Source organism: Vanessa tameamea, chromosome 18 (genome assembly GCF_037043105.1).
Source record: "Vanessa tameamea isolate UH-Manoa-2023 chromosome 18, ilVanTame1 primary haplotype, whole genome shotgun sequence".
NCBI classification, from domain to species: Eukaryota; Metazoa; Arthropoda; class Insecta; order Lepidoptera; family Nymphalidae; genus Vanessa; species Vanessa tameamea.
This window is the reverse complement of record NC_087326.1, coordinates 2,900,923-2,924,489: the sequence shown is the minus strand read 5'-3', so window position 1 is coordinate 2,924,489 and position 23,567 is coordinate 2,900,923. Positions and strand designations below refer to the sequence as shown.

At 31.2% G+C, this 23,567-nt stretch overlaps 5 protein-coding genes across 5 annotated transcripts in view; 2 read left to right on the top strand and 3 right to left on the bottom strand.

Annotated features, from left to right (window-relative positions):
- The window catches only part of LOC113400186 (putative leucine-rich repeat-containing protein DDB_G0290503), a 364,402-nt gene that overhangs the window by 61,783 nt on the left and 279,052 nt on the right, over window positions 1-23,567 (bottom strand). The gene's annotated exons all lie outside the window — the stretch shown is intronic.
- On the bottom strand, window positions 1,888-10,743 carry LOC113400184 (uncharacterized). Its single transcript, XM_026639663.2, has 14 exons — window positions 10,484-10,743; window positions 9,678-9,848; window positions 8,505-8,831; window positions 7,947-8,100; window positions 7,525-7,685; window positions 7,057-7,180; window positions 6,270-6,391; window positions 5,782-5,896; window positions 5,323-5,505; window positions 4,550-4,799; window positions 4,087-4,305; window positions 3,588-3,727; window positions 2,834-3,064; window positions 1,888-2,265 (listed from the first exon to the last, which is right to left on the bottom strand). The coding sequence occupies exons 1-14, from the start codon at window positions 10,741-10,743 to the stop codon at window positions 1,888-1,890; spliced, it is 2,835 nt and encodes a 944-aa protein (XP_026495448.2).
- Window positions 11,116-12,243, top strand: LOC113400176 (DET1- and DDB1-associated protein 1). Its single transcript, XM_026639653.2, has 4 exons — window positions 11,116-11,263; window positions 11,370-11,508; window positions 11,728-11,789; window positions 12,010-12,243. The coding sequence occupies exons 1-4, from the start codon at window positions 11,261-11,263 to the stop codon at window positions 12,109-12,111; spliced, it is 306 nt and encodes a 101-aa protein (XP_026495438.1). The 5' UTR covers window positions 11,116-11,260; the 3' UTR covers window positions 12,112-12,243.
- On the bottom strand, window positions 13,753-15,459 carry Sps1 (Selenophosphate synthetase 1). The gene has a single exon (XM_064217674.1). The coding sequence runs from the start codon at window positions 15,348-15,350 to the stop codon at window positions 14,142-14,144; it is 1,209 nt and encodes a 402-aa protein (XP_064073744.1). The 5' UTR covers window positions 15,351-15,459; the 3' UTR covers window positions 13,753-14,141.
- Window positions 15,871-21,506, top strand: LOC113400203 (dystrophin-like). Its single transcript, XM_026639689.2, has 11 exons — window positions 15,871-16,123; window positions 16,197-16,333; window positions 16,590-16,791; window positions 17,594-17,825; window positions 18,082-18,240; window positions 18,729-18,860; window positions 18,968-19,209; window positions 19,692-19,818; window positions 19,954-20,260; window positions 20,494-20,619; window positions 21,262-21,506. The coding sequence occupies exons 1-11, from the start codon at window positions 16,065-16,067 to the stop codon at window positions 21,378-21,380; spliced, it is 1,842 nt and encodes a 613-aa protein (XP_026495474.1). The 5' UTR covers window positions 15,871-16,064; the 3' UTR covers window positions 21,381-21,506.

The window sequence follows — 23,567 nt, the reverse complement described above, 5'->3', positions numbered from 1 at the left end:
GAGTCATATTTTAAACTTTTATAAAACGTGATTTCGAATCTTCAAAGTTGTTTACGTGATTTTATTAGGCATAAAACCTCAACACACTTATGAGTTTATTAAAAGAAAATAAATAATAAACAGTATTTTAGTCTTAATGTTGATCGTTTTGCTTTTAAATCTATATATTTTTAAATTGCGTTATCTTTTAACAATTTTTTAGATATTAGCTTCATATTTATAGTGTAAAGGCGTATGTATGAACAAACTTTAATAATTTCTCTTTTGCTCATTCTTCGTTTTTGTTTTGTTTTTCACTTTTATTTTCGTAGCAAGCAATAGTAATTAATAGTTTGATTAGCATGTAGTGTTTGCTTTTAAATGATTTTACATAATCTGTGGATATATTATAATTGTATACATATGTAAGAACGACCAATATAAAAGTCGCTAGCAAACCTAATAAATAAATAAATAGAGAAAAGTAAGGCAAGGGGATAAAATTAATTAAATAAAATATTAATAAGCGAATTGAATATAAAAATATCATTGACAATATTTGAGTAAAAGTGATGAAATAGTATTCCAATATGGAAATATATTATCGTAAAATCGTAAAATCTTTATTTATATTTTGCTAGTATTTTTTGCGAAAAAGAAAGCACTAGAACGTAACAGATAATATATGCATTTACATAATGCCCATCTGGTAATACGAGGAAATAGAGAACGTATTTTAATAATTCACTGCTATTATCCAATTAGTTCGGGAATCGAAACTTCCTCATTTAATTACTTCCGATTTACTACACGTTTATCTGTTCATATATTTATATTTAAATTATTTTTGAAGCAGAAAAGTTATTTAATAATGTATCATTAAAGGTATTCGTATTATTATTACTATTAAGTTTATTTCTTGCTTAAATATGTTTACAAGTTTTTATTAGGTCTCAAGTTTCAAAAGTACCATCTAATCTGAAATGTTACATATTCAAATGGTTCAAATCCATTGCAATGCATTTTTTTGGTAACTATGACCTGATATTACAGGTCAGTTAACAATTGTTAACAGTATACAGACATCATCATCCTCCTGCCCTTATCCCAATTTTACTTGGGGTCGGCGCAGCATGTCTTCTTCCATACTCCTCTGTCGGACGTCATCTCACAAGTAACATTCTTTCTAACCATATCGTCTTTCACACAATCCATCCAATGTTTATTTGGTCGTCCCGTACCTCTATATCCATCCACATCCATGCTCAAGACCTTCCTCACAACATGGTGCTCATTCCTCCCATAACAGTTTACAGATAAACATTTTTTATGTTACAGCATATGGTCTTTTTTAAATAAATACCGACATTTTCTTATCTTTGTGTAGCAAAGTAAAACTTTATTAGCCTTCAAATCTAATTTATCATGCAATCGATTGTAGACCTTACCGTGTTATGAAATTGATATAAATAGCTTTTATGATTGAAGGGACGGGAATTCGACACGACCCATCTTTCAGAGTTACGGGATTGTAATGAGAATCTCTTTAAAGAAAAGTCCAATATATAATATTTGTCTGAACCGGAATTTAAATCTAGAAACACGGGATTTACTACATTTTAGTCTAAATATCATTTTAGCAATATATTTGAATTTTAAAAGGGTATTTGCTACATTTTATTTATATTTAGCTTAAAAATGAATTTTAACTCAAATTAAGCACATGTAAATTCTGCTGTGCCGGGTTTTAACTCAGAATCATCAATAAAGATTCAACCATGACGGCACTTTTAAAAATTAACGTTGATTATTATTTATTATTATATTTTGTAGAGGGATCAAAATTGATTTAATTAATGTTGTGTGACAAGGTGACATTTTATTACATAAAATAAAAAAAAATTGTAATTATTCTCTACTTTTACATTCTTCTAAAGTTTCTCGAACAGTGCTTAGCAAATTTTCGCTAGATTCCTTATGTTCATCACCGTTTAAATTATTCTTTAAGATCATCAATGTTTTCATTATTAAGCTGTGCTTCGAGATATGTTGCTTTTTTAATTCTCTGCCTTTTTTAATTGTTATCTTTAGCAAAGTCAGCCAGTTTTGCGTAAACGTGATGAACTCTTGTGTTATATTTTGTGTGAATTGGAAACGTATGAGTGCGTGTGTCCAAGGTTGGGATGTCAGTGTTGCGATCAGTTTTATATCGTTTTTGTAAACAATTGCATGTTTGTAAATGGAACTTAAAGTTTTCCAAGCTGCTGGTGAATGAATGTTGGGATCCTACAAAAATGAGCTCATTCATTAATTATTTAAAAAACGAGGGTTTAAATCCTAAACCTAAGTGTGAAGCGCAGTTACTTTACCTGGCGGGTTACTTGGTGATACGGTTTTGTGCAAGCCCGCCAAACAGGAATACTTATAATAGTATATTTGTATTCTGAGTGAGCCAGAGTGCTTACAGGCACAAGGGAAATAATATCTTAGTTCTCATGATTGGGAGCGCATTGGCGATGTCAAAAATGTTTAATATTTTTTAAAGCATCAATGTCTATGAGCAGTGGCGACCAAGTACAATCAGGTTAATTTGCCCGTCCGCCACACATATTACAAAATATATTCTAACCGCGCTGCAAAGTAAATTCTATTTTCAAAATGAAAGAAAAGCATTAATTATAAACATGACGAGGATTTTTTTTTAGCTTAATTATCTATTTGTCTTAAATTTTCTTATTTTAAAAAAATAATTTCCTCTAAATTAATCGTTATGATAATTTGAAATATTATTGTAATTATATGAGTTTCATAGTTCATAAATGTAAAATATAATATCCCTTACAATGTTACTTACACGAGAACAAAGCATTAATTGTATTCTGAACATGAGCGCTCTTAACGCATAGCACTGTTGATATTGTGAAGGATGTTCCTTCAAATCGTAAGTTAAAATTAATGGTGTATTAGAACTGGAGTTCAGAATCATATAAATCAATTGCATGAGAGACGAACCACGTTTGTTGTCACTGTCTTGACGAAGGGATTTTATTACCAAAGCTGTTTGCATTTCAATTACCGATTTTGGCTGAAATGAATATTGAAGAAATATTTTTATATGATTTATTAATCGAACGTTTTATTAGGTCCTGTTTTAAAATCCAGGGAACCAAATGTTGAAGTGAATTTGTGTTATGATAAGGTAAAATTTACCTTTTAATTTTTGGGAGTATCCCAAAAAATTTAAAATTTCAAAGCACTATTTAGGTACGCGGTAGGAATATTCTTGACCGTACAGATCTCGCTATGATTACTACGGTCAAATTGGAATGCTCAATGTTTGAAGAATAGGTATGTGTATCGATAATGACTAGCATAATGAATAAAACAACATGCAATCCCATGAATGGAAAAGTGAGAATTATTATAAGTCTCTGAGCGAATGGTATTATAGTATCAATACAAACGCCATTCGCTAAGAGACTTTTAATAATGACTTGATATTGTAGGTGTTGATTTTAATTATTCAAAAATTTCATCACGTGCAAAAACATGACAATTTAGACGGAAGTCAAATAGTAACTAACAGAAGAAGTTATTGTATGTCTTACCTGATATTTATTCTTTGTGAAGCAATAGACAATATATGAAAGTAGTTGTAGAGCGATGCACGCGACTCCGTCATCAGAACTATTTGTTGTTGCTAGCACACTCGGAAGGAAACCGGATCGGTTCATAAATGTGATCAATACTATGAGATAAGATAGTTTAAATATATTAATAGTATTTAAAACAGAAGTCTCATTGATATGACATATAATGTATATGTAGATGATATATTTATTGAAAAAAAAATAGGTCGATTATTATTTGTCAAGATTTCCCTCAAATTACACAGAAATATTGGGATTGCTTATGGATTTAATTCGTATCCAAAGTCAAATGTCAAAATCTTTGATAAACCTTAAATATATATTTTTAAAAAACCACGTTCCAGGACCTCAAGTTCAAAAAGGTTTAAGAGGACAGATTAATGTTTTGATTGTATTTATTTTCCTAATGAATATTATTTTGTTAGATGTCTGTCGTGAATAATTATTTCATATTTACTCTTATTTTCACTTTGATTTCTTGATACTCCTAAAAGTAACAAGCACAACTTCAAACACACATATTCATAGTGATATCTCGACTCCATATTATGTGATTCTGGAATGTTCTTCGAATATAAAGTTGTTATGAGAACAGCCACTTTCAAGCAGATTGACGGATCCATTTCTTCTGGTAGCCGTATCGTTGCTATGTCCAAAACATAGCAGATATTTATATCTGTCAAATTTTATAAATTTTAAACCTTGTAAAGTATATTTGGTTACCAGCTTTAAATAAATCAATGCCTCTGTGTTAAATAATAATGATTATTTGATTATTCTGTTTAATTTAGATTAGTTCCGTGAAAAATTATGAATGCCGTTATGTATATATGTTAATGATAATTAATAATCGATCAAATACTGCAGAAATCTATAATATTTACTGTAAGATTTATCTTTATTAATTTTAAGAATATTACCAAATTCATCGTCACAATCTATCAATGCCTTGGACAAAACACCAGGTAGCAAGGACCAAATTAATAAAGCAAATTCCTCTTTGATACTTTCATCCCCTTCTTCTAAACAAACATTTAGAGCTTCCATACAGTTAGTTATAATTGTAGTGTCTTTGCATTGCGTTATAACGTTAAGAAGTAATTCCCATATCACTGATCCCTGAGTTATGTCGCCTGGTAGAGAATTTTCTATTTTGAACCATTCTGTTAGCTAAATGTTACAAAAACTTGAGTCGTATATTCAGTCTTTCTGGGTTTACAGTGAGCAAAAGTTAATTTTAAACAATAATTGTAAATGTAAATAAAATAAATTGATTTGGAACAGGTTGCAATGTCACATTATTATGGAGGGTAGGTACGAAGATTATGTTTTGACAGACTTTGTTTTAAAATTTGTTAATATATATAATTAAATACTGTATTTCTTATTCCTGTTGTAACTAATCTCAAAAGATTTTAGCAATGGTTTTAGACAAAAAAAAGGAAAAGGTCCATTTAGCATATTACGTCTATTCATTATGAATTATTCGGTGTTAATCTACTAATAAATCATAAATAAAATAGGCAAAAAAAAGATTATGTTATATAAAACTAAATTAAAAACGAAATGGATCCAAAAATTATTCCTGAAATATGAGAATTCATTAGATTAAAACTTATTATATTCATATTTTTGATTTAAAAGGACAAATGTTTAAAGTTAAAATCAAAATATGAGTAATAGTTAAACTTACAATATGTAACCTGACTTTATTGGAGATACGAGAAGACGTAAAAGCCCAAAACAGAATGGCTGGATTGTGAGTATAATAAATTGCGGGTTCTGGATACAACATGCCTACTAAACGATCTGTAGCTTTCTCTAAATAAACTCTTTGATCTAAAGAATCCAAGGTGCCATTTGATACTGTTGACATCTGAATACGAAATTATGTAACAAGTAAAAACTTTTTAATATCTTATTTTATATTATTTCTGTAGTCTTGTTCTAAAAGCCAATATAAAAACGCCTACTTTTGATAATCAGAATGAAAAAAATTACCACAGGTTGGTTGTTGTGAATAATATATATTTTTTAGCGATCAACCAAAATGTAGTACCAACTAAATAACATTACACTACACTTTACTTAAAAATAAACTAATTCAGTCCAAGGCTACAGATATTTGATAAGTTTAGAAAAAATTACGTACTGCAAAAATAAGCCATAAGGCTTTAATAACGTATCCCGGCGGTTTTATAGTTTTAGGAATACGCAAAATATATTCTACTAAATACGGAAGCAAAAGCGCTGTTGACTCCTCAGGACTGAAAACAATTGCCAGAGGATATTATTATTTTTTCATAATTTATTTAATATAAATTGTAACCTCGATGGCACTGTATTCTTCATGCGCTGATGTAATCTTTAGAGGCTAAATAAAAGACTACAGTACATTGGAAAGCAACCTGCACCTGTCAGATTTTCCGTCCAATGGCATGTGAACAGAGAGTGCACCTATGTTTTGCGCACACAATTGAGCACTGTAAGTGTAGTTGTTGGTGTAGTTGGTTAGTCTCCCTTGAGATTGACCGACGTGGTCAAAATTGGTCAGACGGACATAACTACTTCATTAAAGTATTTAATATTAAACTAAGTTATATTAACAAAAAGGTTTTTTTAAATAAATAAAGTCATTACTTCTCTGATGATTGACAGTAAAAATAAACATAAATTAACAAGCTGTAAGACTGATGTTTCTGTAATTGTATTCCAATGTTATGTGGTTTCTCAATTCCGTATTGCAATTCTACTAAGCCCATCTGAAAAAGTACTGATTTTAAAATATGTACCTATATATTTTCCTAATGTATGTTAATGGACTTCAATATAATGGTTTAGTAAAATACTTATATGACCACACAGTGTAGTCATTATGGTCATAGTTACTGCCTATACCTTTGGTAGAACTATAAGATAATAGTTGAAAAGGAAATATCTAACTATTAAAATTCAAGTTTCCCATAGACTACCTTCGCCGCAAATAACGAAGCGATGGGTTATCAACATAAATTTATCCAATTAAAATTGACCTGAAGTTAGGCTCTCGGAGTTTTTCGCGTAAAAATAATGATAAAATCGACATTTATGTCATTTTAACTGCGTAATATGTGTAATTGAATCTCTAGCCTCCGGTTATTGAAAAGATTAACGTTAGATTAACTAGTCTTGAAAACTGAACACTCATTGGTCGCTTTTGACTTAAAGTTTAAGTTAAAAGTAAAATTCGGTAATGTTAATTGTACATTGGGGTCAGAAACTCGAGGAACTAAGTAAAACTAAGTGGAAATGAATAAATTTTGACGTATAACTTTTTAAGAATGCAATTAATTGATCCATTGCACTTTTTAATAATTATTATTACTGACACATGACCCGTATTCCAATGTTACATTTAATGCTGAATTATCTCTTATATATTACTCACATTAATATCTTTAACGCATGTCTCAGGATTAGTGCTGTCCGTTACAGATAAATATTTCTCGGCTAAAACTTTCAGCATTTCCCCAAGGACCATAATGCTAATCTTCCGAACATTTGCATCATTTCTGTTTTTTATATTATATTTTATATTATTGGAGATAATTAAAAAAAATATAGTAAAAGTCTGTAAATATTCTCTACCGTTAGACTATGGTATCCTCTCTTTTTTTAAATGAAGTTGGAGTATATTCCATAACGCTGTTCCAAAGCGTATTCGTTTGCATATCCGGTTTTCCTTCAAAGCCGAGCACGAGATGAATTATAAAGACAAAATATGCTAATGAAAATTCAGAGGCGCTTCGGCTTGGCTCGAAACCGCAATATTGGGTTCTCATATTCTAATGATAGCCATTTCGGCTCTAGTATAAAAATAAACTGTCAATATTAATAAATAACACGACTATTTTACCTGATTGATTGTGATTCTGGTAGTGATATTAGGTAGCCCTTAGAAAATAGAATGTCACAAAATTCCGATAAAATGTCTGTCCTTGTATATTCATACATGAAATTTAACAGAAACTTTAAAAATACTCCGTATTCCTCCGTGTCTATACGATTTTGATTTTCCTAATGGTTATACAAAATAAAGAACATATAATTCGTGCTTCCCTCTTCAATTGTCTTATTTTAAAATGCCTGAAACTGCGAAGCGCAGCTTCTTATTTTTCCCAAATACGCTGCTGCTAAGTTCTGGTATCGTTTTTATGTATAATTATTATTTATTATTTTTTCCAGTTACAATAAAAGTCTCATCTTTGATTAGTATAGATATGAAAAGAATCATTATATGTGTGTATAAAAATATTAATTTTTTTAGTTATTTTTTACCTTTACAAAAACTGCGAGCTCTTTCATTACACTATAAATGGAATTTCTTATTTTTGTGGAACATTCTTTTAACATCGCTACATCCTGTTCGTCTTCTAATATTTTATGAATGAAGTCTATTGGCTCTTTGCTTTTTTCGAATACATTTATAAGCCTATCGAAACAATAAACAGAGAAACTAAGAGTATAAATAATAGATCTAATTTTAAGTTTTTAAAAAATACATCGCAAACAGGTGAAAGTGTCTTTATATTTTAAATTGTGGAATATTAGGGAAAAATACTTAAAGATGATTACGTTGTGTAAAAATAAATACAAACTTCAAAGTGAAATAATAAACTAACTAACAAATGATATACATGCGTAGGTGATTAAAATTTCCTTTCTTAAATTTGCTATACCTACTATTTACTATTTATTGTATGTAAGATAGCTTAGATGACCGAAAAATGTCTATTAATGTAAAAATTTAAATGTATAACTCCACTTAAAAATATCATACATCTTACTAATAAACAAGAGTACTTTTATTTTGGCAATAACGAAAATCAAAATTACCTCATCGTATCAATTCCTAGTTGACAAGTGATCACCAACAACATTCCTAAATCGCTTTGTCCAACCAGAACTATATGATTTAGCCCTGACATTAGCAATTGGAACCATTTGTCCAAAGTCTCTACCAACACTTTGGCTACGCTACCTTTAAGGTCTAATTCATTTGGTTGATATGATATTAGGGCATTGAGCACTAAAGCGCTACTGAGTATAGCGTTAGGCTTGTTACATATACGACTTCCTAAGTTGAAAAGGCAAGCGAGGAGTTGTTCTATGTTGTAGGCACTTTGATGGGAGAGCGTTGATGTTGTTTTATGAGACCTGATACTGAAGAGGATTAGTGTGAAAAATTATCGTTTTTGATCGCGTATTTGTTTAATTTCGTGACTTGCAGTGTAAGCTTCGTGTGGGTTATGTATCCTGTTTTTAGCGGATTCTCGTATTAGAAGATGAAGTGCGCTTACTTATGTAAATGAGAACTTGGGCAAATGTCAATAATGGACTAGATATAGATACTACTGAGCTTTTAACTAAGCACTTACTAAATCCTCACTGCAAGCATAATGCAAAGCCTGCCTAATCTCTAGAGATTAGGTAGGCATCAACGTCGGGAAGACATCCGCTCTGATTTTATCAACGACAACTATCCTTTACACCAGCTCACCCTCCGAATCTCCTCAGTTTGCTACATGGAACGAAACACTGGCGCTGTGCAGTGTGCTGTACCATACTGTGGCGACCAGGTCAAAGTTTGTCCCTATTTGGATGGTGGTGAACAAGGTGGGCAGTTTGTTTTTTCGGTTCCGCTGGATTTTGAGTGGGAATTCCGGTACGCTTCAGCCCACCAGGCGTTGTAAGCACCGGCGAGCCCCGCATACATAGTTTAGGCTGGGACATTAAATGCGACAATTTGGGAGATGATATTGCAGTCACATAGGTCAGAAACCGCTTTGTAGCATTATTATTTTCTTACTGAAAACTATTGTGTATGTAATTACGAGATTATCACTGCAAGTCGATGACATAAATTCTTACAGGACCACCGCATCGCGATCTTCTATTAGCTTGTATAATCGACTTTTGTATATTGTTTATAACAGTTTGTAGAAGACACAGAATAATACTCGCGAAGCGGAGCTTCTGATACCTACGTCACAAAATAAAAGCACAAACCCATTTAACAGATCACAAATAAAGTGTAAACATGTGTCGACAGCAGTTGAAGCATCAATGGCTGAATAATGTACAAGTGCTCTCACTACTGCAGTCAAGGCATGACTTGCATGCTCCTCTTCAAAGAAGCGCTGTTCACGCCAGAGCAAGCGAATACATTGTAGTACAGACCTTGGAGCAAAAATTTCACCGTCGAGTATGAATGACGAACGATGAATTTTATAAATACAAATAGTTTTACTTGGTGGTGGGTTTTTCTAAAAACCACTTATTAATTATTACTACCTAGTATTGTATAGACCTATTTATTCACGAAGGCTCTGCACTGCACTTCGCGTTAAATGAATTAATTTTTAATAAAAATAAACTTATTTTTTTTTTTTTTTTGCTGTCTTTACTGTAATTCGTCCTACACACACAAATACATATTATAAGCACGAGCGACATTCACTCGTAGTAATAATTTAACTTCTTTGGGAATTGATAATATTTTTTGGAATTGAATAGATTTATATTGCTGATTGTGTAACGGTTTGGGGGTAATTATATCCAATGGGACTTAAATGCTTAGTTTTCAAGGTTGATGGCGCGTTGGTAATGTATCGAAAGATTTATCGTATTCGATGTAGCTTTGGGTGGTGGTAACCACTTACCATCAATTAGCCCATTCGCCAGTCCTATTGAAATAAAACCAAGTCTAAACCCGTAGTATCCGATTTGAATACTCGTAATAATTAGGATTCACGTGTTCTTACCAATTAACCTAACTATTAAACTAGTATGATGTATTTTCTTAAAGTACTCACCGGAGAAGTAAAAAATCTAAATTTGATGTTGCTTCACAAAGAAATACAGTAATATCGTTGTCTAATAAATATTCGATCATTCGAGTTCTTTCATTGGAATTGCAGTCATACCTTCTTATAACTTCGATTAAATAACCACAAGATTTATTTTGAGATTCCGTGTCCCTTGATGTCAAGAGTCGTTTTATATCACACAAAGCGTTTTGTCGACTACTGGGATTATAATTTCGACTAAAATTTGAGTTGACTAAACTATACATTCTTATTCGTAACACTTGTGACAATGACAAGAAAAGTTATTATTACTATGTGTTTTATAATTCAATTAATAGAGGTAAAATTAGTAATAATTATCGTCTTTTTTATTTTCCCGCAAAAATTTTTTTTTTTATAATTTATTTACAAGCTTACGCTTCAGTGCGGTATCTTAACTTGTAGGAGGAAGCAAAATGCTTTTTGCCAATAACTGTCTTTTCACAAGTGAATACAGTACTTCATGATTACAACATATTATTTATTAGAAACAAAACAATAGCATCTTTATAAATACACGAATAGTTCATTTTAATTCTTATAATCGGTACATATCATTGAATAAATTATGATATTAAAACTCGTATGGCAACATTTTCTAATGTCAACATGTCACTCTCATCTGGTTTGCCTTTGCTAACTAATAGTGTGCCTTTTTATTTTTGGATTATTTAGCGTTTATTAAGTCATTAAAATTGTGAATTGCAAATTTTGCACCCTGGAATATTTTAAAATAAAATTACAATGGTAAGGTTGCTGTAAATTCTAAGTTTATGTGTAAAATAAACTACTTTGCGAAGCATACGCAATGGTACTTCACCCGTGTTTTAATATTAGGCGTTGATATTTTCAGTCGGTAATGGAATTTTTGAAAGACTTGCCCTCGTACGACGTGCACAATTTTACACTATTCAACACTGACCATGGTATAAGGAATTGTTCGAAAAGACCTTCAATATATCTTCCTACCAAGGATATTCCTTCTGAACAAAGTTGAGTACACGATTTTATTCTTTTTTCAAAATTAAGTTGTTAAATTAAATATTACGTACATATTGCAACTATTACTACATTTTTTTTGTAGCTATTGATCAATATTATATACTACAATAGCTATATAAATTAGATATAAAATAACTTATACAAATTTGTTACAAGACTTACTTTTTCCGAAAACATTTGATATAATATATGTCTTATTATCTTTCCAGTCATTGTAACAGAAAAAACAAACATATTATTAAGATATCTACATCAGCAATGGGAGAAAAAGGTTTGAAAATTGTTTTTGTCATTAGCATAATGATATTTATTTTATTTGAAATTTATACATACATAAATATCCATTATAACTTCAAACTAATATTTGGTTATAATTTGTTGAATTCAAATAAGATTTTTTTCATGTAGGAAGTTTGTTGCATGATTGAAATGAATACTGATAGTATATATTTTTACCAGGCTATTGTATCAAACATAATTTTTTTTTGCAGAATAATACTTCTCCAAAGAAACGTGATCAAAGCCACATAGAACAAAATGGAGATGAAAGTCGACCACGTAAAAGGCCATGTTTAAACTCACCTCTAAACTGATAATGTTCGATCGGGGAATCATTTAATTTGTGCTTCAAATACAGACTTTATGAACAATGTGACAGTTTGGTATTAACATTTGTAAATCACATTTTTAGGTTAAATTATACATTGATTCTCGAAACACACTGGTTCTATGTTTATTGGGAATTAATCTAGACCATTTGTGTGTCAAGTTGCAAATAGAATATTAAAATCATATGGATATATTATGATGTACGAGTACTTCTCTGATAAATAATGTTGTACATGCTACATTTTAATTTTCATTCCATACTATTTTATAGTTAGAATCATTGTCTATGAAGAAATGACATGTATAACATTTGAAAATGAATATTGAAATTGTTTTATTTGTAAAGCTAATGTAAGAGTTTATGCATACTATTGATGAATATGTGCACAGTATTTGAATGAGCATGGTACACAAGGGGATATTTATTTCCAAGTCAGGAAATAGAGTGTTCAGAAAAATATTTGATAAACAACTAAAATGTAGATTGTGAAAGCCTGAAATTTACTTGTAGATGATAATTTTTATCAAACTACATTATTAGTATGGGTGATGACTCTGTTTATTCATTTTAAGCTGTACATAGTTTGGTGTTGTATGCTTTATGTCTTGTTTTAAGCTCAAACTAGATTATTTTTGGGATACCTACACCCTGTTTATTTCATAACAATTTCACATATTTAAACTTCATGCTGACTAATTTGATACATATAATATTATTACCACTTCTCTGTGTAGTATTAAAGAAAGCAAGTATTTTTGTCCTGTTTAATTAGTTTAGAGAATGCAAGCAATGTAATATGTACCTAAGACATATTTTGGAGTAAATCTCATCTCAGTGGAAAATCATTTGACATTGTTTTATTACAGTTTACAAATGACTATAGCAATATATTGTACCATAAAATTATGGTATGAAATGACTTATTTCATTGCCTTTAAAAAAATAATCATACTGGGTTGATCATTCAATCAAACTTGCCTGAGATAAATCATCTGGTTTTTGTTCTTATCATACTTTAATAATAGTAGTTTTGTGGCTGCTAGGCTTGACACATGCCCTATATTTGTTCTTTTCAGATAGCCCTTTAAATTATTTAGTCTCAATACATTCAAATTATATTGTATTTCACAAAACAATTACAGATTAGGTCAACTAAACAATAGCTGTAATTACATTTGAACAATTTTAATGTAATAATCTACTAAAATGTTTCCAGTTATAGTTGAAACATTTTGATACTTTTATTAATATCAATATAACTTGTTTGTGTTCAAACATTTAATAAATCCACATTGATTTAACATAGATTTTTCTAAAAATTGTTTAAATTAGCGAAGAGCATTCTAGTAATAAAACAAGCAATAAAGTTTAAGGTATAAATTAAGATAAATTTATAGCATCAGATAAAATTATTTTTGATCTTTTTCATATTTTGATAATAACTTGACCTGTAGTGCTGATTCTGAATTTCCATAACATGTATGACACAATAATGATAAATATATTTAATATACAATAAGGTTATATTTTATTTTCTAAATATATCAAATATATGGTCTTAATAGAATTAAACAGACAGAAAGCAATTATTTTAATGGGTTTTATTGAAATGAAACTGCATAAATTGAATGAAAAATAATTTTATTCTAATCAATTATACTTATTTCACAATTTGCAGAATCAATCCACAAGCCGCAATGTTAGATTGTAAAGGGTACCTAATGGAATAATTTTTTTCCTTATAGTTAATAGTGATATCTTACTTATATATCTAAAACACCAAATCACTAGAACAAGCTAGTTTTCTTTCAACGATGTTTAAAAAATTCCATCTAGCCATTTTATTAATCACACAACGGCAGTAAAATACAGTTAAAATAAAAAAAAAAAACATTTTGATACCATAGTTATGAAAATGATTAACCGTTTTAAAATAAATGAAGGATTTATCCAGCTCTGAAGTAACTTTAAACTATTATTATTGTAAATGTCTCAATTTCATATGAACATATTTTAATCCTTAGCTGGCACTTCAATGACTCGAGGTTTGTCAATAATTCTAGCAGTGCGGTTACCCTTCTCTACAATTCCAATAATCCAAGCCTGATAGCCCTCCTGCTTTTCAATATCTTTACAATATGCAGCAGCCTGTTCACGAGGTAAGCAAATTAAAAGTCCTCCAGAAGTTTCTGGTGCGTGGCCTTGTAAAAGTTGGAACATATTTCCACATGCCTTAGCAACAGCCGCCATCTTTGCAATGACAGGTAAATTATGGATTACAAATGATACTTCATTCTTTTGATGAGAAGCAAGATTTTGAGCATGTCCTAAAAGACCAAATCCAGTGACATCAGTAGAACCATGGGCATTATACTTATGCATAAGTCGAGCTGCAATCCGATTAAGTCTACTCATTGAATCCATTGCACGGTGATACGCTTTTCGGACGTCTTCTTCTGACACTACTAACTTGATTCTGTTCCAACGTTCAGGCTGATCAAGCCATTGATGGGCATTAACTGCAACTTGGGTACCCAAAGGTTTTGTCAGTACTAATACATCTCCCATAACCGCGTTATCTGGTACAATGTATTCATTAGGTTGACAAATCGTTGTAGCGACTCCCCCAATAGTGCACCAGGGGTTGATTACAGTTTGGCCACCAGTGACAGATGTACCTGCTTCTAAAGCCGAATCTTTGAATCCTCTCATAATGAGCGGTATTACTACATCACGTTCTTTTTCGGTCATCTTAGTGGACACTCCGAGCAACATCAACATATTGTCACATTCAGTCACACCCATCGCGTATAAGTCGCTAAGAACATTGGCACACGCGATCTTACCCATCATATAGGGGTCGTCAACTAGGGGATAGAAAAAGTCAGTAGTTTGCACCAAACAGAGCCCACCATGTCTAAGCGGGGTCACTGAACAATCCAAACCGATACCGATGCGCGGAATAGCCACATGCATAAACTGATCCTGATCTTGCTGAGAATAGTCTTGCTGTAGTGATTCAACGAGTTTAGATAGAACATCTTGTGGCACTTTACAGCTTCTTCCTTTTAAATCGGCGAATCTCGTCAAGCGAAAACTGGCTTCCAAGTCATGAGCTACAGGATCGAATGGCCGACGCAGAGCCAATGCATTGGGGTTACCGGCCATCTCTAGTTGTGCTGCAGACAATGTATCCTGCGCTACACTAGATTGATACGACATATTACTCACAAACAAAACAATATTTTGATGTGCTTTACGGTAAGTTTGTTAAAAATGCCGAAACCCGACACGCCGCCAAGTGACGCTTGCAAAATGGCGTCTCTTTTACAAAGAGGAAACGGGACTAAAACTGACGTTAGAATGCGGAATTCCCATTGGTGTATAAGAGATGTAAACAAAGAAATCTCGACTACTATTGGTTATATTAAGTGTGAAGTTTTATAAATGCAATGAGAACATACTTTTGCATGAAAAATTGTTTTACTTACAAAATTTTAAGAAAAATTTACTTATTTCATAATATGCAATTATAAATTAGGTCTTGTTACATTAGGATAATTCTTTAAAAGATGGTACGACATAATTTTGGTATCTGTGTAGGTCCAGCTTTATGTTTTTATATAAGCATAAACAATATTTGTCTTTGGTTTGCTGGTTCCTTATTTCAACCAATCACAAGTTCTATACAACTTTTATCATTGGTAATTTGGTCATTCGGATTTATATGCTTTATATTTTCATTGGTTAGTCAATTAGGTTTTGAAAGCTTAGATTTCCACTTTTAAATATTTGTATTTTTATGGCGGTTACCCTTCATACATTTATAAAGTGAAAAATAGTTTTTATTATAAAATAGTGCTTTCTTACTATAAATAAATTATTTACTAAATAATATGGACTTAAATATAAAATGCAATTATTAAATTAATTATAATGAATACGATAAAGTGGAAAAAAGTTGAAAATGAGGCGGGTTATCCGTGTTACATCGAGTAAGTGAAACAACTTTCACTGTTTTCATAAAAGTATCAATTATTTCATATATTATTTATTTAATGTTTTCAGCGAAACTAGTGGTAAGCAAAGTTATGACCATCCTCAGTTCCTTAAAATTATGGGTACCTTGGAGGAATACAATGACATAAAGTATAGCGCTTACCGAATCGCTTTTAAACTATTTGCCTTACAAAGGAACCTTCAAGGTAAGCTTGTTGTTTACTTCTAATTATGAGGATTTTATAATACCTAATAACAAAACAAGGTCCCTATAACATCTTCGGTTCTATAATAATAAACTAGAATAAATGAAATGCTTTGAATAACTAATTGGAATATATTATTTTACACTTTTGAAAAAATTGCTCACTTCATAGAAACTGATATTAATTAAGGGATTACAAAGGAGTTACGACATATTCATTGGAAATTTAAATAAATAGTCTAATTAATACATTCCAGTTCCTCCTCTGCGCATCACTTCAGGGGTATTTGCACGTCATCAACTAAGTTTATCGGAAAGCAGTTTGTCTCTGGATACTGCAGAATTGGAAGCTGTACTTGCTGATATTTACTTTGCAGCTGAGAAAGAAGGATTGTTCACTGGAGATGTAGATTTGACTGTGGATCTTTTGATTAATTTGTTACTAAATGTGTATGATAAGTGAGTATATTGTTATTGTAATGATAAAACTAGCATATGTGTAAATTTTTTTGTATATTTCTTATCAGTACTATATCTTGGGTGACCAGGTACCAAGATGACCCAGTGATTAGAATACCTGAATTGTGTATGTTGGTACAAAGTATTTGCAATCCTATTTAATCCTAATATAATTCTAATATGAGGTAGCACAACTGATTTTTAATGTTAAACACATTTGTTTATAATACATCTTGTGCTCGGTGCTGAAGTAAAAGATTGAGGAAAATTGCATGTGCAGAATCAGCATTCAGCAAATCAGCATTGGTGCTGTGTGGTTGAATTTGATCTTATCTATCTCTTCAAATGAAGATAATGAAGAGGGTAGGCTGGACTAACCAGCTGCATTTATTTTACTTTAGCTCAAGTTTATCAATACTATTTTATTAGAATTACTATGATGCATAAGTATGTTTTATCTTGCAAAATCTAAAATTTTATAATTTAATACCAATTTTTTTTATAAATAAATATTGTAATATACATATTATATTACAATATTTATTTAGTACTAGAAATTTGGAGGCCTATTTATTTATTTAACTGTTTTAATATATTATACATTTATATATTCAGAGGTTAATGCCTCAATGCCTGATTGAAAGAAATTTATAATGATTTTTGTCTTATTTGATTAGAATATCTAGTTCATTATTATATAATTTTAGATTATCTACATTAATAAAGATATTTATCTAAGGAACTGTATAAGTAGTTAATAGTTCTATAATATAATGAGATATCATAATAATGATCGTTTCAGGGATAGAAAAACACCTATAAAAGTGTCAGCAGCTAAAACACTTTTGATACTTTTAAGTGAAGAGCCCATAGCAGAGAAATGGCTAGCTCTTGCTAATTGTTCTGCTGACCATAATGGCTGCGTATCACCCAAAAGGTTGGCGGCTTTGTTAGTTCATGTTATGGCCTTACCCAAGTATCTGGGCTGTCAGTGTGACTACCTACAGAGTGATGTAGATTCCTGTTTTGAAAAAGTAAGTAATGAGTGTACTCTATACAATAATATATCTACTTATATTAAAATTTTGGTTTATGTTTATTAATTTAAAAAAATAAAAGAGAAATAGATGTTAAATCAGAAGTAAAATACACAGATATAATATTTATAACATAGCAACTTGCTTCTGTATTCTATGGAGAAAAATAAATGAAACAATTTTATTAATTCCTATCTATTAAATGAATGCTAATATCGATCGTATAACTGTTGTATCGTATCGTATAACCCAGAGCGCGGGCATGCTGGGCGTGAGCGCGCGCTGCGTGTCGGCGTGGGGCGCGGCGCGCTGCGCCAGCACGCGCTGGCTGGGCGCGCTGCGCCGCGTGGCCGACAGCCGCCGCAGCGCGCGCGCCGGCCTGTGCGCCGCCTGCGGGAATCCGCTCGTACAGGTGACACCCTCGTCCCATTTATTTTAGGGTGGTGACATACAATACCTTTATGTCGTGGATTTGACGGTTTGTCTCACACCTACCTACGCTTGGGGCAACTGACTTTTTAGAATCCATGCCACCATACTGATTTTTGAGGCACCTGAGTGCTAACGAACTGGGCTCTTACGACATCCGTTCGGGTCGATTAGTTTACTTCTGTTCTGCAATATCCACATAAATTTAGAACCAAAAAATAAATTACCCTATAAAGCTCTCTTGGAACGTATACAAGTTTCCTAACAGTATATTCTTTGTTTTATTAATTTTAATTGAAAACATAAATGTGGCGACGAAAGTAGCGCCGGTGCCGACTCAGATTTTAACGCACGACCTACGAATAATACTTTTTCTATATCATTGCTAGCCATATAGTATAATTCATTATTCATATAGTGCAATAGATTCTAATATTGCTATTTGTAAAATTTTTGCATTTATTTCCACAGGTATTAAAATTTAGGTGCTCAAAATGTAGAAATGTAATTTTCTGTGAAAATTGCTACTTGTATGATAAAGATTTATCAAGTGTTTCTGGACATAAAAAGACACATTTAGTTCATGAAATGATCGACGGAGAGGTAGATATTCAATTATTTTAAATTCATCACAAAACTCATGATCACAAATATTTTTGATAGTAATCCTAAGAGTTAAAAAATTCATAAACTAAATAAATTATTCACAGGTAAAACCTCCAGAGTGTCTTAGTTTTATAAAGGGTATGAAGAGATTTTTTTTCTGCACGAAAACAAAGAAAAAATCTAGCAAGAAAGGGCGAAAGAATGGTGAAAAACTTGCCAATCCTGTGAAACGAAAGGAGAGTAAGCCAGCAATATTTACTTCTACAGTGGGCAAGGCCTCTGGTAACAAAGCCAATCCAGCCATTACTTTACAAGATGTTATAACACAGTTGGAAAATGAAAATAAGTTAGTAGGAATATTATTTTATTATTTTCTCCACTGTTTTCATATGAAATCTATATAATATACTATTTATAGCCTATTGCAATTGAAGAATGACTACAGATAAACAAACATTAGATTTACATATTCCATGTAATCTGGTAATAGCTTGTATTATACACTACTAACATGTTTGATTAATGTATCTTTATTTATAATATAACCTTTAACTTTAATTTAACTTCCAAGTTCCGATAACAGCATCATTAACATTCAAGATGTAATTGTTTTGCAAATCCCTAATGTAAAACATTATTTAAGTTTTCGACCTATTTTAATACATAAACTCGATGTCAAATGACTTTTATTTGGCATTTGTCCTGTAAAGGCTATGGCTATTTTTGTATGGTGTATAAAACTATAGAGTTATATATTGATTATAAGTTTATACAAGTTGCCAATAATTATGTTACATTTTTTAAATATATATTTTTTTATTTCTTCAGGGCTATTAAAGATCTCACAGATCAATTAGAAACTGCAGCTAAAAATGACAATAATGATTTAAAGGCGAAGGTTGATGAACATTATAGACAAATATCGACACAGATTAACAGACTTAAAATGTTAAAGGTATTTTCTTTACTTATTTTTACATATACATTGACAAATGTTTTTTTTTATTTACTGTATTATAATTAAGTTGAATATTTAATACTTTTATTCAATGATTATATAAAAATAAAATAATTTATTTAAACTATTCAGGACAACTTACTTAACACCCAAAATCTTCAAGCAGACTCAAAAAGCGATAAAAATGAAAGGCCGCAGGCGTTTGACCTCTTTAGCCCCATTCCAATTGTCGATGAGAAACAATCAAAAGTGACCGATAATATTAAAAATCAACCACGAGTTCTCAGTATGGACTCCGGGAACTTCTCGGTTGCCTCAAAACCAGATAGTCAGAATCTTTTGACAATGTCTGGAGACGCGTTAAAGCCTGTAGTGGTTCACGCTACTTCGGACAGTATATCGACAGTATCTATGAATGATATGAGCAATTGGTACAATGGTTAGTATACTTATGTTGTCAGTAAGTGCTCAGTACAAGACTAGCATGCGTCTGTAATACTCGAATGTTGTAACATATTCGAGTTGTCAATATTCTTTAAACAAAACTATATTACGCACTACGAAAAGTTTAAAATTTGTTAAGTTCTGATAAAAACTTTGTCGATAATGAATAGTGAATATATTCGCCGTACCAGTGTGAAGCGATCGCTAATCCGGTCCGTAACATTTCAGAAGCGGCCAGCTCCGGCTGCGCCCCGGGCGCGACCGTCTCCCGCTCCGCGCGTGACATCAACGCCGATCTCGACACCGTGCTGGACCGCCTGCAGCAGATTCTAACGCACAACTTCGCCATGGACGGTGAGACTAATAATAAATAACTTCAACTCCTTTTCCTGCTTGAGTTGTATTATCATAGTTATTACATTTAGCTCCTAACTATATTTATTTGGTATTTCATGGGGTAACTATAGTTTCGTATCTTCTATAGAATACAAAACTCTTCAGCATACTATAAGGATGGGTGTTCGCGGTGTTAATATAAACAACCTCTCTTCATGAGTAAACATTTATTGCTGTCCACCTTAGGGATATGCTTCAAGTATTATAATATAATATATATGTACATAGCTATGGGTATTACAATACTATTATCAGATTTTAAATCATTAAATATGTTTGATATTTTTATCATTGGTTGGATTACATATTAAACTATAGTTATTTTTATGAAATAGCTAGGCGGACGGGTAAACTACCTGGTGGTAAGTGGCCACCGCCCATTGAAATTATTATTCATTCATCTTTTAGGATTGCACCATTCATCACAATCAGTTCTAGGTGCTGGTTGGATTGGATTATGATAATATGTAAACTTAAAAAAAATAATTAATAAACATAAGAACACTAACCAAATATGAATTGTAATTTCCGTGACTGATATGTAAAGGTAAAATATATTTTTTTAATTTAATGTCTCAAAATTGTTATTTTATGCACCAGACTCGTGTTTTGACAACACCCAGCTGAGAGAGACGGCCAACGAGATGGAAGGTCTGCTGGGCTCGCTCATCCGCGGGGTGGAGCAGCGCGCCACGCTCACTGCCAAGGGACTTGTGTAGCCTTCTTACGGTTATTTATTCTAGTAGTCACTTGAGTTTAAAACGATCCAGTAGTGATTAAATGTCCAGTTCATTTGTTTGACAAAGAATGCTCTATAGCCTAATCCAATCGAAGTACGAATAAAGACAAACAAACCTTAGATTTACGTATTTCATGCGATTTGCTAATACCACAGCTATATTGTGCACTACTACGAGTTTTTGATGAGTATATCTTTATATATACAATACAACACATTCGACAGTGAATTGACGCGACATCATTGGTCGAGAGCTTAATTTAGTTATGTTTTTTTTTTAAATATACTGAATCTAATTATGAAGTACGATTTTGCCAGTGGTAGGGTCCATATAGATTCGACTAGGTAGGTACCCACAAGCCTGTACTTTAATTACACAGTTCCAGTTCATCTTAGACTCGTGGTTAGAAGCATTTGGAAATGTAAGTATGTTGATTATATTTCTAACTATGCTAATGTCTATGCAAAAGGGAAAAGGGACCACTTACCATCGGGTGGTCGGTTTGTTTGTCTGGTCTGTAAGCAATCGTAAGTTATAACGTACTCGATAGATATAAAGTTTAGTTATCACATTTCTTTAAGAAAAACTACTGTTTTCTGTTGAGTATTTTAATATAAGTCCGCACAAAGACGCGTTTCGTTTTGGCATTCGAAGCAGAGGAAAAATGTTTCTTTTTTTAATTTTTGCTCAAATATTGCTTTTAAGAAAATAAAGCATTCCATTATTCTTAATGTTACATACATTTTTACTTTATTTCTCGTCATTTTAATTTTTAACTGTTTCAATGATGTTAGTTTTTTTTTTTGTATCTCTTATGTAATTTACATATTTTTTCTTAGTTTCTCTATACTACCATTTCAAATCATAATAACAAAACTCTCCTTAAAATTTGAAAGCATTTACTAAATCATTGTTTTCAACCTGTATAGTGCATTATGACACTAATAATTTTATCGCTATCAAACTCACGCCAGTCAATGCGTCAATATTTATAAGAAACTTTAGTTTTAATAAAGTTAGTTGATATTTAATTTCGGAATAGTTGAAAAAAAAAATAGTAATAGAATCATTCGTTTATGACACTATTTTACCGTAGATACCCTTATGCAGTATTCCTTCAGCTTGAGAAACTATGCAATAAATGAAATGCGTTCAGTTTAAAATGCCGTATGTCTCATTATTAATTATTTTTTAAAATAGCATACTCACTAATAATAATCCGAACTCACCATTAGTACAAATATCTTAAACTTGTAAGTACTTAACATTGCCGTCCCACAGAATCAGGTGCTCAGTTTAACTTATAGATCTGATTAGTTGTAAAAAAAAACTATTATTTAGAAAAATAACATGCCATATATTTTATAAAAATTTACATACTGATGTGTATATTATTAATTAATAAAATATATAGTATAAATTACGTACATCTCATTAATATAATGTTAAAATTATATGGTTCTTATTAATAACCTAAATTTATAGATTAAGCGTAAGAGGAGTAATCTATTTACGAGAAATTATATTTCGACTGTCGGAATACAAACTTTTTGCTTTAATTTTTTATTTTATATGGTTGTGATGTATTTAAACTTAATTAGAATTCACTTGAAATACCGTATTCATCCAAATTGTCATGGATATTTTTTTCTATTGCTTTATGATATAATATTTCTAATTAGTGATTTGATTTCATATAATGTATAAATTCCATTTTATAACATAATCATAACATCCATTTTATATATATAGTAAATAAATATATTCTCATAAATTTATATATTCTCTGTTAATTGAAAGTTCTGTGCTCTATTGTCTCTTAATTTTTACTTTTGACATAGATTAGAAACAAAATCTTCAGTTATCAGTTAATATATTCAATAACATTTTATCACAAGACAAGTTGTTCTTATATAAATCTGTTCTTTAAAATGTATAGATTTTTTTATTTTTAAACAAGACAGATTCAGATGTACCTACCGAAGAACGTGCGAAACGAACTGGTGTGAAAAAGAGTAGCTAAATACATCACTGTAAATGAAAGAGATAGATATAGTCGCCTCTATTGTATAAACCGATTTTTTGAAGTAAAACTTTGAAAGTGATCGGAATATTTCAAGGTTTAATTTTTCACACGTTTTAAATAATACATACGTTTCTGATGTT

Coding starts and splice junctions, on each gene's coding strand:
- LOC113400184 (XM_026639663.2), bottom strand. CDS start 10,743: ATGTATAGTTTAGTCAACTCAAATTTTAGTCGAAATTATAATCCCAGT. Junction 4,800..5,322: donor ATAAAGTCAGGTTACATATT/GTAAGTTTAACT, acceptor TGTAACATTTAG/CTAACAGAATGGTTCAAAAT. Junction 4,306..4,549: donor AGATTGTGACGATGAATTTG/GTAATATTCTTA, acceptor AAAATTTGACAG/ATATAAATATCTGCTATGTT.
- LOC113400176 (XM_026639653.2), top strand. Junction 11,509..11,727: donor GGATATTCCTTCTGAACAAA/GTTGAGTACACG, acceptor TTATCTTTCCAG/TCATTGTAACAGAAAAAACA. Junction 11,790..12,009: donor ATCAGCAATGGGAGAAAAAG/GTTTGAAAATTG, acceptor TTTTTTTTGCAG/AATAATACTTCTCCAAAGAA.
- Sps1 (XM_064217674.1), bottom strand. CDS start 15,350: ATGTCGTATCAATCTAGTGTAGCGCAGGATACATTGTCTGCAGCACAA.
- LOC113400203 (XM_026639689.2), top strand. CDS start 16,065: ATGAATACGATAAAGTGGAAAAAAGTTGAAAATGAGGCGGGTTATCCG. Junction 16,124..16,196: donor GGTTATCCGTGTTACATCGA/GTAAGTGAAACA, acceptor TAATGTTTTCAG/CGAAACTAGTGGTAAGCAAA. Junction 19,210..19,691: donor CAGTTGGAAAATGAAAATAA/GTTAGTAGGAAT, acceptor TTATTTCTTCAG/GGCTATTAAAGATCTCACAG.